The sequence below is a fragment of the Zootermopsis nevadensis genome, unplaced genomic scaffold, assembly GCF_977971745.1.
Source record: "Zootermopsis nevadensis isolate Lab colony 2312 unplaced genomic scaffold, Znev_1.0 Znev_ptg000061l, whole genome shotgun sequence".
Classification (NCBI taxonomy): Eukaryota; Metazoa; Arthropoda; class Insecta; order Blattodea; family Termopsidae; genus Zootermopsis; species Zootermopsis nevadensis.
The window spans coordinates 15410299-15427443 of record NW_028259192.1 but is presented as its reverse complement, the minus strand read 5'-3'; the positions used below and the strand labels follow the sequence as shown (position 1 = coordinate 15427443).

The following is a 17145-nucleotide window of genomic DNA, read 5'->3' as shown; positions in this document are numbered from 1 at the left end:
TGCCCATTTATTCCATTTCATCTACTGTTCCCCAGTCTCATCCTCTCCTCTCTACATCTCTCTAAACACAGTCTTCCCATCACGTGTGTGGCTTGCCACTAGATTCTCTTCCACTCATCTTAATTTTCAATAAAATTTTTGGTATTCTATATTCTTCTAACATGACCAAACCATCTAAATGTAATATGAGATAATGTAGGTGTACTCATACTTAATCCTGTTAAAACTGATTTTATCTTCCGTCCGTTAATTTTATATTTGAGCCCTCCACTAGCATTTACAAGACACTCAGTTAAAATGTCAGCAATAGCACAATGCGTGCTAAGAAGACCTATAACAGAAGCACACAAATTCTTTCTTTCCCCTTTACCTTCCATTTAGTTGTAAAAAACTACCCCAATGGACCACTTAGATGGAAATATGGGGAGTATGTAAACGTCAAGTAACTAATCAACAATGTTTGGTTTCATTATGAATTTTGCTATGAGAAATTTGATCAAATTCTAGAAACATGTAGTTTTGATAATCACACAGGAAGGATCTAAGCAGTAATATTATCTTGGTAACATTTATCTGAATTTCATTTTGTAACCTGCCACACAAGTTGGAGGAAACCATTATGCAAGTACAAAAATGGAAAAGAAAGTGACAAAATATGGCCAGCCTGGAATTTAGATATTTTTTGAACACCCAAACTGTGATGTTAGTATGTTCTAACACTATGTACAAACACTCCTCATCATTCACAAAATGATTTACGACACCACAGTTCGAGACATTCTATGGCTCACTCTGTATAGTCAAATAACTACATTGCTACTCAAGTAATAATATAAACAAACATAGCCTATAATTTCTGGAAACAAAGAACTGTTTTTACCAATTCTCAACTTTTTTTTATAAATTAACTGAATAACAGTGAAACGTATTTCAAATATGGTTTCTGCATCTCTATGTTAATATATTTCACCGACAAATCTAATATTGTCTGAGCTAATCAGTACTACAGCTATTACTCTATAAAGAGGGATTAATAACTTTTTTATTGTGTTGTATTAAAGAACAGCATACTGAAATGTAGTTAAAATACATATTATTCATGCTAACAAGACGATTTATTTGTACAGTAAGTCAGTTTCATGCACACGGAGGTTATAGTGGTCTAATATGAACCAAAACTTTTCCTGGCAACTTCAAAATACATTGAGAAGTTCTGGAGATTAAATATGTGAATTCATGGCACACACATAATATCCTCATTATGCATTCATTTTATATGTTTCATGAAGAGATAGAGGGATTGGGGGTGGGACAGGAGAGAAAAAACAAATTACAGAAGAACAAAATTCACAGTAGTAATGCAATATATGAGAAACTTTGTTCTTTGAAAAGCTCCCTGATGGAGACTGTGAGTGCTGATGTTGAACAACGTGACCTAGAAACAGCAATCAACACAACCTTGGTAGCAGCAGGACTTGCAAATAAGGTATGAAAGGTATCTATTGCATCTCTTGAATACTAATACACATATACCCACATGAACTTCATACCAGGTGTAAAAGTCTAGCTAATCATCAACATCATGAAGTGGGGTGCACAATGGTAACACATCTGATATTCAGAAGGTACCAGGTTGAAATTTCAGCCACTCAAAGAGTAAAAAATGCTAGGCAACAAAATTATCAAACAAACAAGAGAATTTAAATACTTAGGTTAACTCATATCAAACTACAGAAAGGATATGGAATAAAATCACCATCATACAACAACAAAAGTGGCATTAAAAGAAATTTTTGCAAACAAATGTTATCAGACATTAAAATACAAATACACCAAATCACAGAAAAAGTAGCCTTGTAATACGGTAGTTAGGGATGGGTAGCAAAGGAGATAAGCACCAAAAGATTGGGAAAGAAGCATAAATGAGGTCACTATGGCCTACTGGGTAACAGAACACTACACCAGCAACAAAATACAGACAGAAGAAAAAATTACATGTTTCAAATATGAATGGTTACATTGAAGACCACCATCAGTGGGTTTATGAACAGACAGCTAAGCCTAATCTGTCATGGTTCATGGTAAAGTTTTAATATTAATTTGTTTGATGTGCTGACTTGTGAATGACCACTCCAGCTGAGTCAACTTTACGGACATCAACCAACCATCATGTAGTTCAACAAACTGCTTTCAGGCCCTCTTTTAAAACTAAATAAAATGTACTCAATGCTGAAACCCATCCAGTCTATATTGTATTGAAGGCAACATGATCTTTCTGTGAAAGGAATGCATTGATTCTGGTTAGTGCAAAAATAATTATTTTAAACTAATTCTGAGGAAATAAAGAAATAGCAGTTCCTTGTTATTGAATTTATCAGAAAATTAATGTTAAATAATATGATACAAATCACAGGTATTTAGGAGCAGACTCAGTATCTTAATGCCATAATATATATATATATATATAAAAATAATCCCATTTTGCTTATGTAAGCAAAACTTGATTCTATTTGGATTGTTGAGTTTTTGGACCTTGTCCATCCTTTGATGTCATAAAATATACATTTCAAGGACTGAATCCCTCCTCATGTTCAGGCACAGTGAAGGGGAAGGCACATTAGAATGAGCTAATCTCAATCACTGGACAACCTAGGTCAGAAAAACTATATATGTGTATAAGCACCTGAGATCAGGTTATGTCAGCAGAAGATAATGATAAGATTAACAATAAAAATCATGAAAATGAGTGTCTTAAATAAGACAAATGTGGAAGTGCAAATTAAAAATACACGAGACAAGGACAGATCCAGTCCTTGAAATGTTGTGTATTTATAACATCAGATGAAAGATAAGGTCCAAAAGCCCAACAATCCAGACTATTACACCATCATCAATTTGATCCTATCTGTCAAACACACAAGCTAAATTAAACTTCAAACAATAATTAGCAATAAATTTTTATTAAAACATTGTTGCTAAAGAGAACAGGTATGTACTAAATGTTCACATTATTGGCAGTTTTTAAACAAATTTATCATATTTTTTATATGAAGTTTAGCTCTTTGTTGTGTCTGATGGCTAGGATAAAGTCTTGCTTGGCATAAATGACAACAGGATGCTTACAAACCATTCCTTATACAAAACTAAAAGACAACCTGATATTGGGAAAATGCAATTATGTATAGAACTTGGCTAATTGTACCATAAGAATCTACAAAAAGAAAAGCCTGCATTTCATTTTTTGAAAACAGCCTTACACACAACTCTTGGCTTTCTCCACTACTCAAATCTTCTTGTTCTAGGATGTGATAACTGTAGAGGATTTTCAACAACTTCTTTCAAACAACAAAGGAAGGTTAGGCATTGACCAATTAAACCTCACTGGTATTCCAACACTACAACAGCAAGAGCAGTGTTCTGCGTCCTACAGAAGAACCTTTATCGATCAAGCACGTTTCACTGCATTCAGTATATACAGGTAATCTACACAAAAGTGATATGCAAGTTCATAAATAAACTCCTGTAAAAAGAAAGAAGACAACCCATGAGGTTTGCACAGTGGAGAGTATAAAGACGGCTGTCTTCTGTGTTGTGGCAGTGTGTAGTCTCATAGAGGTTTACCGCTTCTACCAGAAAACTTCTAAACTAAATTTCTACTATACTACATGGTTCCACAACCCAGAAGACAGCAATCTTAAGAAAAGCCATCTTCATACTTTCTGCTATGAGAACCTGAAATCTCATTCTTGAAAAAAGAAAGATTATCAACCTCCAAAATAAAATTCTAAACAGGTATTTAATGACATTGAATAACTACAAACATAATGTCTATTTAAAATGAGGTTTTCAATTTTTGGCTCAGTTGTGGATTATTTAATAACACTATATTGGTTGCAAAGGCTATTTAGCAATAAATTAAATGAAATAATATTTATGTATGCTGAACTAGGCATGGCATATCTATTTCAAGGTATTATTGTGCAATTTATCTGGGAGGATTGAGAAAAATTATGAAAATATCAGATAGTTGCATTTACACCACTACTACCACTACGTATGATGTGTTATTGCTGCCACCAAAAACAACGTTATACTCATATTATAAAACCACATGTATAACTAACTAGATGGCTTACCAAAGCTGAAGGTTCATCACCAAATTAACCAAAGCCTGTCCTGGGCGAACAGAAACCAGTATCCTTCAACTCCTATCTCCCATAGATCCTGCTTGATACTATCATTCCATTTACGTCTAGGTCTCCCCAATGTTCTCTTCCCCTCCAGCTTCCTGACCAATACCCAGTGCACACCTCTTGCCCCATCCATGCATGTCACATGCCCCACCCATCTAATTCTTCTTGACTTAATCACCCAGACAATATTGGGGGGACGAGTACAAATTTTTAGCTCATGTATAAACCAAGTTAACCTCATTTTCATCTGAGAGTATATTCTATTCGGTAAATGTGTTCTGTTTCAGGAATATAAAGGAATTAACATCTGAAACAGAAACCGAATGTAACACAGACGAAGTTCACAGGGAAGTGGAAAATGATCCCAGAATAGATAATGATCAAGAGGAGGCTCTTAAAAAAAGAAAAGAGGAACCCATCCACAGCACTTTTTGGATATCTGTAAGACGGATTACTGAGAATTATTCGAGAGAGATTTTTTGGCTGGCACTTTACACTCTTATACTTCTGGCGATATTTGCAGAAAGAGCATACTGTAAGTAAATATCAATAACTAACTAACTCCCTGGTAGCAGAACCCGCAGGTTTCGGTAAGCAAATACATCTGACAAATTGTTTTGTATGTCCTCATACATAAATGTTGGTTCCAACTGTAAATCTGAATGATTATGATGTCACTTTAATTTTAATAACACATAAAAGTGTTAATTATTATATCATTAATAAACATGTGTAGAAATGCTAGTAATAATTATTGAACACCAGAACTGAGAAGTTTACGCTCCATCTTTATACTTGAAAAATACTGGGTTCATCTTAGCCTGGACACCAGCTATTCTGACTGAAGATTTTCATTATTTTCCTTAGTCCCTCTACACAAATTCTGGGATTGTACACCTTAAATTAGTCCATGACCACTTCCTTCCATATCCTTTTTAATTAATTATCCATTGATCATACCGGTCTTGACAAAATTCACTGCTGCATTATCAATTCAGAATAGACTAAAAACAACTGTTCCAGATTTGATCCTGAACACTGCCACAAAAAACGAAAATAATGAAAACAAGAAAGAATTGCTAGTATAAGGGCATTATTTCATCTGAAGCCCGGAGCAATCTATCTACAGACACATGAAATATATAAAATACAATTCAGATAATGAATAATATTCAAAATAAATGTGTTGTAAGAAGTCGTTACAGTAATCTGAAATTAACATAGGCCTATCATGAGACTAACTCTGCTTGCATGAAAGTTAGTTACAGAATTGAAAACCTCATGAGATTTCCTGTAAATGGCAGGAATATTATTAACTAGCTTCATGTTGAAGATTTCTGTCTTCTGGGTTATTGCGCTGTGTACACAGCGCAATAACCCAGAAGACAGAAATCTTCATATTCACCGCTGTGAGAACCTCAAGTCTTACATAGCTTCATGTTGTTATTTCTAAGACTTTCTGTAACTTTCATAATTTAAAACTGATTTGTATTTATGGGTCCTAATTAAAGGTAGCGCAAAACTGAAATGTGAGAGTTTAATACTACAAACACAGTTAATGACGCCTTAGTAATTTCACAATGCTGTATTAAATGTTGAAGTTATGAAATTTAAAATAAATGTTTGGGTAATATCAATGGTAAAGCAGGAGGTACCAGTAAGGAGTGCAATTGGCTATGGCCTATTTTAAACTACAATCCTGGTATTTACCTGGAGAAGCTGGGGAAAGTCACGCACAGTCTTACATGAATAACTATCTTAGACAGAATGTAAATCAGGTTCCTTCAAACAAAAGTTAGGTGCATGGCCAAGGGCAATTCTGACCATCACTTTTCTCCAGCCCCTTCAGGAGATACTGAGATAAATTAGAGTAGAGACCACATTCCAATTCATTTGTTACAATCAGATTACTATATCTCATCCAACATTGTATGACTTATTTGATAAAGAATTGAAAAATAAATGAATATACAAGAAGTTGGATGCAACACACTCAAGTCAAACACAGCAAATAATCACAGAAAACTAAATAAAAGCTCTTAGAATGAAAGATATCTCATGCATAATAGTTTATGCAAATGTATATTTACACCTTTTGGATTAGTAGTTGTGTAACTGTACAGTTATGACTACGGAAGTTCAATCAGTGACAACTGTAGTTTTGGTTTATCTTAAATTATATTTCTCTGTACAGCAAGTGGCTTATATATACTGCTTATTGGTAAACATTAAGATTATGTGCTCATCTATTCAAAGTGTTCTTTAACTTCAAATTTCATTTTATAATCAAATATATTTTTTATCATGAACTAAGTACTTCTGATGTTTTGATATATTAACAGATTATTCTGTGGAGCGTGAACACTCAGGCCTCCGACAGATCGCTGGTTATGGTGTAACAGTTACTCGAGGAGCAGCTTCTGCCATGATGTTTACTTACTCATCCCTACTAATCACTATGTGTCGCAACACCATCACCATGCTTCGAGATACATTTTTACACATCTATATCCCATTTGATTCAGCAGTATCATTCCACAAATATGTTGCAATATGGGCTCTTATATTCACTGGTAAGTTAAACTGTCTAAAAACATGCAAGTATATGAAGAAAGTTATAACAATCCCACGGATGACATGCAATATTAAAAAATTATTTATAATGCCTATTTTCCTTTAAAAATATCCATCCATATTGACAGATTATCAGAAACTATAAATTAATAATAACAAAACTTAATGATCTCTTTCTGTGCATAATTCCTCTTTACTTGAAAGTTATTAGACATAAATTCAAAACTGCTTTACTGTCATTTGTAACATTAAAAATAAGTTTAACAAAAACTGTCTGGAACCTTTATGACATATCTTCATACTAATGTTAGCATTCCTACATGCACCATTCATATAAGCAACCACTGTAGTAAAGTGAGAAAGTGAACTATAAAAATACCATAAGTCTGAGTTTATGTGTGTGTATGTATGCATGCATGCATGCATATATGCATACACGAGCACACATAAACACATACACACATATAAAGTACAAAGAAAGAAAGAAAGAAATCTGTACAGATATATGAAGGTACCACAAAATCTCTAACTACCTAACATGATTCATAATTCATGCAATCTTTAAAAAATTAAAAAAGCTGTCCCACTACATACCATGCAAGTGCTTGAGGGGAGAGGTGGTAAAGCTCATACTCATTCTTAACCTTGGCACTAGGTGGGAGTGAGTGGTTAGCATCACACCCCAACTGCACTTTATCCCAAGGAAAGGACCCTGGAACCCATTGGATAGGAGGCTGGGTGGGCCACAGAGCTGGTCTGGATGCAGAGGCTAAAGGAAAAATCCCATCGGGGACCAAACCCTGGTCGACCAGTCCATAGCCAGTCAGTATACTGACTGAGCTACCCCAGCTCGCATGCAGTCTTTATATTAATTTAAATTAAATTCAGAGATGAACCATAGTTATTGTTTAACACAGGACAAACACAAACTAGAAGCTGTTTCATTATCTAAGCAGAAGAGTTTGAAACAGTCTCGAGTTTTCTTTGAGCTTATATTACAACTTATATGATGTCACTATTTCCAGATGTAAATGGGAATTGTAAGAATCATGGAAGAGAAGTTTATCTTTCATTTTATATACAAACTATATTTTGTTACAGTGATACACTGTATTGGCCATGGATTCAATTTCTACAGCATTTCTACTCAAACTTCTGATGATCTAACATGTCTGTTCCGGAACTTCTTTCATGCGTAAGTAAAATATAAATTAGTTAACATCTGTAACATAGATAAAAAAACTGCATGGCAAATAACTATAGCAGCAGCAGCAGAAGCAGTAGTAGCAATGTAATATTTTCTGACTATCTACAACAGCATATTATACTAACTTTTTTATGAAACAAAAATAAAACTTATTAAAAATAGGAAACAACAGTTTATGGTGAAGGCAAATTTGTCTCCAGTATTTAACTAAGCACTGGAGACAACTGGAGGTATATATAGCTTCATAACTTCAGCACTAAAAGGAGGTGAACGGTCAGCTTCACACCTGCACCACTTCAGCCCTGAGGAAGGTACCCTGGTACCCACTGGATATAAAATCGAGTGGGCTCCACAGCTGGTCTGGATACTGTGATGAAGAGAAACTACTGGGAATCGAACCCTGGTCATCCAGACAACAGTGTAGTCACTGACTGAGCTATTCTGGTTCCATAACAGAAGTTTAAAGAAACCAAACATTCTTATCTTTAAGTTTATTTCTTTAGTAACTTAAAAAGTAGCACCCTTCCATATGTCACATTTGAGCAAAGGCAACTTTCTTTCTTAGAAAAATATTATTTACAAGAACACTGTTTAGCTTCTTTAAGACACCTTATCAATTGCGTATGTCATATAGTGTCAAATTGGAGAATGATGAATGGTATATAAGAGAGAGGGATGTGGAAATAAGCAGTTGTGGCCTATACTTACCTGGAGGGACTGATACAACAGCTGGTGGAGGAAGAAAGTAAAAGCAGGCCAAGACAGCTAACCTCTGGTACCAAAATCAAACCTGATATTCCAAACACCAAAAACATATTATGATGGGCAAGAGAGTCAGTATAGCTTACTGAGACCAGCATCAAGGAATAAATGGTTATACATGTAAAGGAACTATGGACTGCAAGATTCAGTGTTATGCAGACATATGTATATGTGTGTGTGTGCTGATTGATACATACATACATACATACATACACACACACACAGCTTAATAAATTTGAATAAACATTTTCTTGGATATTTTCCATCGTCTAAGAAATAATACAATATAAAACCACGTTTTGGAGATGGGGCTCAATCTCCGTCTTCAGGTACCTACTCTGTTGGGCCCAATAGATAGAGCTAATCCCTATCTCCAATTTATTAAGGGTAATAAATATTCTTAATATTCACATTGTTGTTGTTCATAGTGGTGGTGGTGGTGTTTGTCTAGTGCAATACATTAATTAAAACAAAAATTCTCAACAACATTTACTAGCTCTCTTATTTATTTGATATGGTTAGATTAAATCAAGGAGGTTTAAATGAGGACATGTAACACACATGGCAGGGGGGAGAGAAAGAGAGATAGAACAGGACCTTTCTGATGACTAAAACAAAGATGACATACACTTTAAAATGAATCTTGAGGAAACACTGAGAGATCTAGTTTTCCAGTACTGTAACAAAAAGTTTCTTGAACAGCTAAAGAGCTACTGATTGTTCTCTTAACCAGGAATTAGGTTAGTCAAAAGTATTTCTTACCCCAAAGACACTGCACAGTTTTGTAACTACTTTCTGAAAACTATGAACTTCAACTGAATTAGAATTGATCAAGTGGCAAAAATGTGCCCTGACAATTCTGTCTACTATTTTTACCCAATTCTTTCAAGTTGAAAATATTATAATTACTTTAAAATTCCAAACTAGTGAAGTATATTTAATTAACATGAACTCAACATTTCCATTTTCAGAACACATGAAATACCAAAGTTCCACTACTGGTGCTGGCAAACAATTACTGGAGTGACTGGTATACTTCTCACCCTCCTAACAGCACTTATATTCATTTTCACCTTGCCATTCGCACGTCGGAAGCTGTACAATGCATTCTGGTTCACTCATTCTCTCTACCCAGTTTTCTACCTCCTCATGATCTTACATGGATCAGGACGCCTTATACAGGTAATGAAATTTCTTCCAGTTTATATTACTGTACTTCATGCATGTGTATATTTCAGATACTAGATTCTACTTCAAAACCTTAATAATGCATCTTATTAGCACAAGAACACTGCTAAAGTGTATACAATTAGAAGCTTTGTATTAAGGTAGTTAGTAACAAAAACCATCATGGAATCCTTATGCAAGCACCTCTGAAACATCAGTAAACTTCTACTGGACTACATGACACAACATCCCAGATGACAGTAATCTTCATATTCGCCAATGTCAGAAACCAAGGTCTCACATTATTTTTATATTTTCCATAAAATCAGTGAGCTTTAATGCTAGTGTAAGCCTTTAATCAATTTGTTTCAGCCACCACTTTTTCATTATTTCTTCCTGGGACCATGTATACTATTTACTATTGACCGGATGGTTTCAGTCAGGCGAAAGAAAGTTGAGATTCCTGTTGTGGGGGCTGCACTTCTGCCATCCAGTAAGTAAAAATTAAGAAGTTTCACTCTGTAATATCATTAAGTTTATAACAATTCATATACATTTTTCATTTTGTAATACTGATGATAGTTTTTAATTTCATAGAACAGCAAAACTTCCACTGGATAAATGGCTTTTAATGGTTGTTTTTCAGCTGAATTATTGGGCTTGACTTACTTTACAGTGCAGGGCCAGGCCTGACACTGAGTTATCATAGTTTCTTCTCATACTACGATGTAATTTTTCAGCAACAAAAACTCCTCTTCCAATTGTAACAATGATAGAGATCATTAAGTAAGCAATGGAACAAACTTAGTCAGGAACTCTGTTTACTGCATGTAACGTACGTGTTTGTATATGCACTTGTTCTGATAATCCAATTTTCATTCCAGAGAATGAAATGTTCATGTGTTGACCCATTTCTGGAAATATATTTTGACTTCATCATTGCTTTCAAATTTCCTTCCACAGTGTAAAAATCAGAAGCCAACTCTTAAGACATATTCACAGCACAGATGTTCATTATCTTCATGGTCAATCCAGCTTCGGCAATTTTTAAATTTAACTTGCCATGGATGACCAAACATACTTTGTTTTTGACAACACCAATTGTTCTGTACCTACACTCCTGTTTTGCAAATTGCTGTTATCTGTATTTTCTTCAAGTGCACTAGGAGATACTTCAATACATGCTCATTTCTGACTGATCCATGAATAAAATGATCAATTCATTTACAATTACTCTACTCACATAACAGCTATCACACATTAATATCAGTGTCATGAAGAATTTAGCTTCACTCACACATTCTGAAGTAAAATTCTGGCAATTGCAAAACACTACCAATAATCTAAAAACAGCTAAGCACAGAAACACATTTGTACACAACAGTTTTGATGCACTAACTAATTATGTCTACAGACAATTTCATAAGGTATACATCATATCATGAGCCAGGATAGCTCAGCCAGAACAGTGACTAGGTATGGGCTGCATGACTGGGGTCTGATCCCCGATGGGGGCATCATTTCCTCTAGCCTCTGCGTCCAGACCGGCTCTGGGGCCCACCCAGCCTCATATCAAATGGGTACCAGGGTCCTTTCCCCAAGGATAAAGCACGGCCAGGGCACCACTCACCCCATCTAGTGCTTAGGTCAAGAATGAGTAGGAGCTATTCCCCCCCCCCAAGCAACCTACATAGTGTGTAGCAGGACTGCTTTACTTTTACTTTTACATCATACCACTCCATAAACACTTGTTTCTTTACTTATTAAAATACCCTTGCACAAACAAAATATATAATTTACATAGGGGATAAAGAAAGAAGCATTTACCAGAGTAAAACATCAAGCATCTGAACCCTTTCATTAATACTTTGAGCATTCACAATAAATTGTTAAGAATTTTGTATTTATGAGTTTGAGTAACAGGGATTATTTCCATGAACAGCATTAACCAGTTGATCTTTGTAATGAAGAACTCATTGTTTTCTTTGAGGTACAGATCAAATTATTTGGCTTCAAACGGTTAAGAGAGACAAAAGAAAATCAATTATCAGCACGTGAAGGGCCCTCTTTCATTCCTTCTTATGCAATATGCACACTGTTATCTTAACCAGGTTTTGATATGTATAACTAACAAAATACATTATGATTTTAATATATTTCTAGATGTCACATTTCTGGAGTTCAAGAAACCAAACAATTTTGAATATAAGTCTGGACAGTGGGTGCGTGTGGCCTGCCCTGCTCTTAACACAAGTGAATATCATCCATTTACACTATCCTCAGCACCTCATCAGAAGAATCTCACAGTGCACATTCGAGCTGTTGGACCCTGGACAACAAATATTCGAAGTCTCTATGATCCAAGTCTACTACGGGAAAAACCACTTCCTAAGGTAAGGATACAATACCTCGGTGTATCAGTACATGGAGGTAAACTTGATGTGGGTGTTCATGAGGGAACTGGGAATGAAGGAAAACTTGAAAATTAAATTTAATAATGAAGCTGACTGTCTTCTGGGATGAACATTTCAGAGGTGCTTGCTGACTAAATGGTGCAACATCCCAGAAGACAGTCAACTTCATACTCACTGCTGAAATCTCAAAGAATTTCGTTATGTACGTCTTTGTTGAATCCTGATGCCAGTAAGTTCAGTTTTCTTAGATCTCTATTGGTTCATTAATGACATTAACTTACCATGCAGTTTAGAATCTTCCATTCTTTGTTCTTTTTAAATACATGAAGACCGTAACTAGCAAGACTGAGAGTCATAACACAGTTGCTGAAATTTTTAATCCTGATGATTTCATATTTGTAGATCATCCTCACAAAACTTCATAAAATAACTCATTCAGAATCCTATGTATTGTATGTTTTGGAGAATTCATGATGATACACAATTTTAGCTATGTTCTTTAAAACAAATATCTCAGATATTAAATGTAATTGTGCAATTTCCTCTGCAGATTCATCTTGATGGTCCATATGGTGAAGGGCATCAAGACTGGTATCAATATGATGTAGCTGTATTGGTTGGTGGAGGAATTGGAGTCACTCCCTTTGCTTCAATTCTTAAGGATATTGTATTCAAAGCTAACATTAAACATCAAGCGGCCTGCAAAAGGGTATGTCACTTGCTTCACCACAATACAAAGTGGTAAATGAGCATGAAATTGTTGTGGGAAAAGCACAAACAACTAAACTAAGAAATGAATGTCAAACTTGAAATGAAATAGCCCAGTATGCTAAAGTAGTGTTTACAACTTAAAAAGTAAGCAACTTCAATGCTAGGATGTCTGAAAGAAAGTAGACAACACCCTTCCCTAAAGGATACATTATTTAAGAGCAAAATAAATATTGTATAGCTATACTTCATATAATGATGCTTTGCACAATGTTCTTTTGTTTTTATGTTGATAAAGTAATACCATGTTTTGCACAACATTTCCAGTGCCAAAAATTTATGCTCTTGAACAAACAGAACATTAAAATTTTGAAAGTTTTAGAAATTTTTGTTTTCCAAAACTTTACCATACAAGTCGCATATGGAGGCATCGATATAGTCATTATAGGAGTCAGTTATGGTGGTAACAACATGGCTATGCTATGCATGACTCATTTCATGGCTATATAGACGCCTGCATATATCACTGGTGTGAGAATTACATAGGCTAGATATGCGTCTCAAATCCTGCCTACCATATTGAAAACATAAATGGCTCTGTGTAATTGCTAATTAGAGGTCTCCATACCCCATTACTATATGCGCATGAAGGGCTAATTTTATAATTTTGTCTGGCATACAGGCAGTGCCATATAAGCATTTATTATGACTCAACTTTGTTTTCTTTTATTTTGTAGGTCTATTTTCTATGGGTAACAAAGACTCAGAAGCACTTTGAGTGGCTGGTGGACATAATCCGAGAAATGGAGAATACAGACAAAGGAAAAGTTGTTTCCGTTCATATATTCATCACTCAATTCTATCAGAAGTTCGACCTCAGGACCATTCTTTTGGTAACTAACCACTATTTGTTACTCAGGAGAAAAGTTTTGACCCTGCCAGTATAAGTCTGATGGCAGTAAATCTGTGGCTAGAAACTGACATATTCCAATTGAGAAAACATTGTGTCATACTCTGGTAAAGTTTTGTGTGCAAGTTAATCTTCCCAAGACCCATATGAATCCTCCCATCTCCTCCTCAGTCTTACAAGTGGATGCTTCTCCATCTATTGATAACTAACAAAATTATAAAAATCACTTACTTATTCTTATCCTTCCATGGATTAGGTTTAATGTTTGACTCTGACATTACAAATTTACTACAGCTCCTATCAAAAATGATTTCATTATTCATAATTATTTCATGATTAAGAATTTATTATTTACTTCACTTACCTTTTTCAAACTGATACATGAAGGTCAATGCTGCACTCATATTTTCCATTATTTACCAGCATGATGATGCACGGTGATAAGGTTTGTAAATACTAAATATACTGCTTCATGCATTAAATATTTCTGAGTGCCTAGGAATTAAACAGCAGTAGACACAGACTGCTTTTGCATCAGACCGTATATGGTCTCCTTGCAATCATCAGGCAGACAGGACAGAAGAAAAAGGATCCAGAAGGAGTTTATATAATATACAGTGCATACTAAGTGAAAAACAGATTTCCTACTGCTTCAGAATCTAAATGTGTATAAAACTCTTAAGAGACTTCAATGTTAACTGGTAAACTTTAATTCTGAAATATGGTACGCATAATATTTATTATCTCTTGCAGTACATTTGTGAGCGCCATTTTCAGCGAGTGTGTGATCGATCTCTTTTAACTGGGTTGAAAGCAGTCACTCATTTTGGAAGACCTAACTTCACACAGTTTTTCAAGTCAGTTCAGATACTGCATCCAAAGGTAAATAGATCTACAACATAACTAGACTTATACACTGTTCATGAAATATTGTTATATACAGTAAACATGCTAATACCCTCGTTAGGAACTGAACTGATGTTTCTGAAATTTAAAACAAATGACTTGTCAACAAGATAACAAAAACATCTCACAGAGAAATATCCTTTGAATCACACTGGTAAGGAACTAGCTTGTGAAGCAGATTACCCAAGTCAACTTATTTATCAATACAGAAATTTGACAGTTTCCTAAATGATCCTAATATTCAACATAATGCAGCCCTACCACAGAACAAAGTTAGCTATAAGGACAGTGTCTGCAAGTAACAAATGGTTTCCATTCTCATCTCTGAGTATATGTGAGAAATACCACCATGGGACTAGAATACATCCTAGGATACAATGCTCACACAGAAAGTGGCAAGTTCAATTCATAGTCGATTCATTTTTACTTAAACTAAAATAATATATCACAACAGAACATGTTGCTAACAAGTAAAAATTTGAGTGATTGAACCAGAAAATTAAAATGTCAACACAAACACAGTAAAACCATTAAATATACACAGCAAACTTTATAACAGAAAGAATAATTATTTCTTAACTTTCAGCAAAGTGTTCCACCAAACAGCAGGAAGAAACAATTTTTTTCGGTCATCTATATTATTTTGTTGACTGGTATGAACATCATTATAGCATACTAACTTTCACAATTACAAACTAACCTCTGTGTTAATTTGTTCCCTGAATATGTCCAATATTTTGATTAGTTTTCAAAGTCTGGTGAGTTTCACAGTTTCAATATTGTTGCACCTCATTATAAAACAAAACTCACTCATGTTTTCAGTGTTGGTCTTCTGGGTTGTAATGCCATATGGACTTGGCATCTATCTGCAGGCCTACACCACAACATTTTCACTGCTGTCTGAACCTAAAATCTCACTGTTTTGACTCTCAATACATACACATATCCCCAAATCCCTTTACTGAATGTTCTAGTTATACTTTATTCTCAAGAAGGAAAAGCATGAAGGGCAAACATAATAAAATTTTCATTTAATTATTTCACAAGATGTAGCAACAATGAAGCTGCCAAAACCACCAGAATATTATATCTTAATCCACTGGTAAACCATCTGATTTTGTCTAGTCCAAAATACCTGCACAAAATTTGATGAAGTTTTCAAATAGGCTTAACTGACTCAGAATTACCACAACATTATCATATAAGGGCACTAAATTTGTTGTACAATAAGTAACTACTTAAAATATTATTCAGTTATGTTTCATGGGTTACAAAGCAACCAACGTCAGCAGACATTTTTAAGTATTCAAAGATCTTTGAAACTGATTTTTACAACGTCCATTAGCCATTAAGAGTAGAAGTTTCTGAAAATATACAATGAATTGGAAGGGCATATCAATATATCATAATAATCGTATATGGATAGGCATATATCTTTAATACAAATATATGTGAGAGTTATACCATTCACAGGTACGCAAAGTAGGAGTCTTTAGTTGTGGACCACGTCCCATGACCCAAATAGTGGACAAAGCCTGTTTGGGACTGAACAAAATAACAATTGATGGACCAACTTTTCAGCATCACTTCAAGAACTTCTAATAACATCATACAACAGTAGTAAGGAATCTTCAAGAAGTGGCCTACACCAAACACTTTCTTCCAAAATATGTTTATAAGAACAGTTCTGGTTTGTTTGCAACTGTTCCTTGCTTCTATAATGTCAATTTGAAGTTGTTCTCTGTTTACCATTCTATAATCTAATCTGCAGCATGGATTCACATTCAAATTCCACTCTATATTTAATACAAAGTGTCAGTAAAAAGGAACTGTTCTATCAGAACTGCTAGATGAACATAAATATGCTAATTGTGGTCTTATGGCCTGTGACACCAGTAAGTCTTGTAGGTGATTATCCTACAAAAGCACATGATCTCATAATCCAGTCAGAGAAAAATCTCACACGCACTGACCGGATAAAAGAAAGAAAAAATTCCAAGACTGTGTATTCTATACATTCTGCTAGCACAGAGAGAACTAAAACACCTAAGTTAAAAAATAATTCTAAGTAAGATACTGCAAAACAGGAAAAGTAAGAGTAAAGATCAGTTACCCCTGTGACTAAGAATGATGATGATGAGGTAAATTTTCACATATTCTTAATCATGACACATCACTGAATGGAAGAGATGTAAAATGGGTGCAATTGAAAAAGTATAAATGTTTGTAAGTCAATTTACTTGCAATTTTGTAGGTTTTCTCAGTTTAACATTCAAATATAGACAACTTATAGTGATTTTATAA

The 17145-nt window shown here is 34.7% G+C and overlaps 1 protein-coding gene across 1 annotated transcript in view; it reads left to right on the top strand.

The window, feature by feature from the left end:
- The window catches only part of LOC110836302 (dual oxidase 1), a 42209-nt gene extending 25064 nt beyond the window's left edge, over nt 1-17145 (top strand). Inside the window, exons 21-32 of the mRNA XM_022077387.2 lie at nt 1393-1486; nt 3303-3478; nt 4481-4728; nt 6536-6766; nt 7869-7962; nt 9708-9918; nt 10276-10396; nt 12067-12296; nt 12868-13026; nt 13763-13918; nt 14689-14817; nt 16315-17145. Of these exons, the coding sequence (XP_021933079.1) occupies nt 1393-1486; nt 3303-3478; nt 4481-4728; nt 6536-6766; nt 7869-7962; nt 9708-9918; nt 10276-10396; nt 12067-12296; nt 12868-13026; nt 13763-13918; nt 14689-14817; nt 16315-16443 (1978 nt within the window). The 3' untranslated portion in view covers nt 16444-17145. The remainder of the gene's footprint in view (nt 1-1392; nt 1487-3302; nt 3479-4480; nt 4729-6535; nt 6767-7868; nt 7963-9707; nt 9919-10275; nt 10397-12066; nt 12297-12867; nt 13027-13762; nt 13919-14688; nt 14818-16314) is intronic.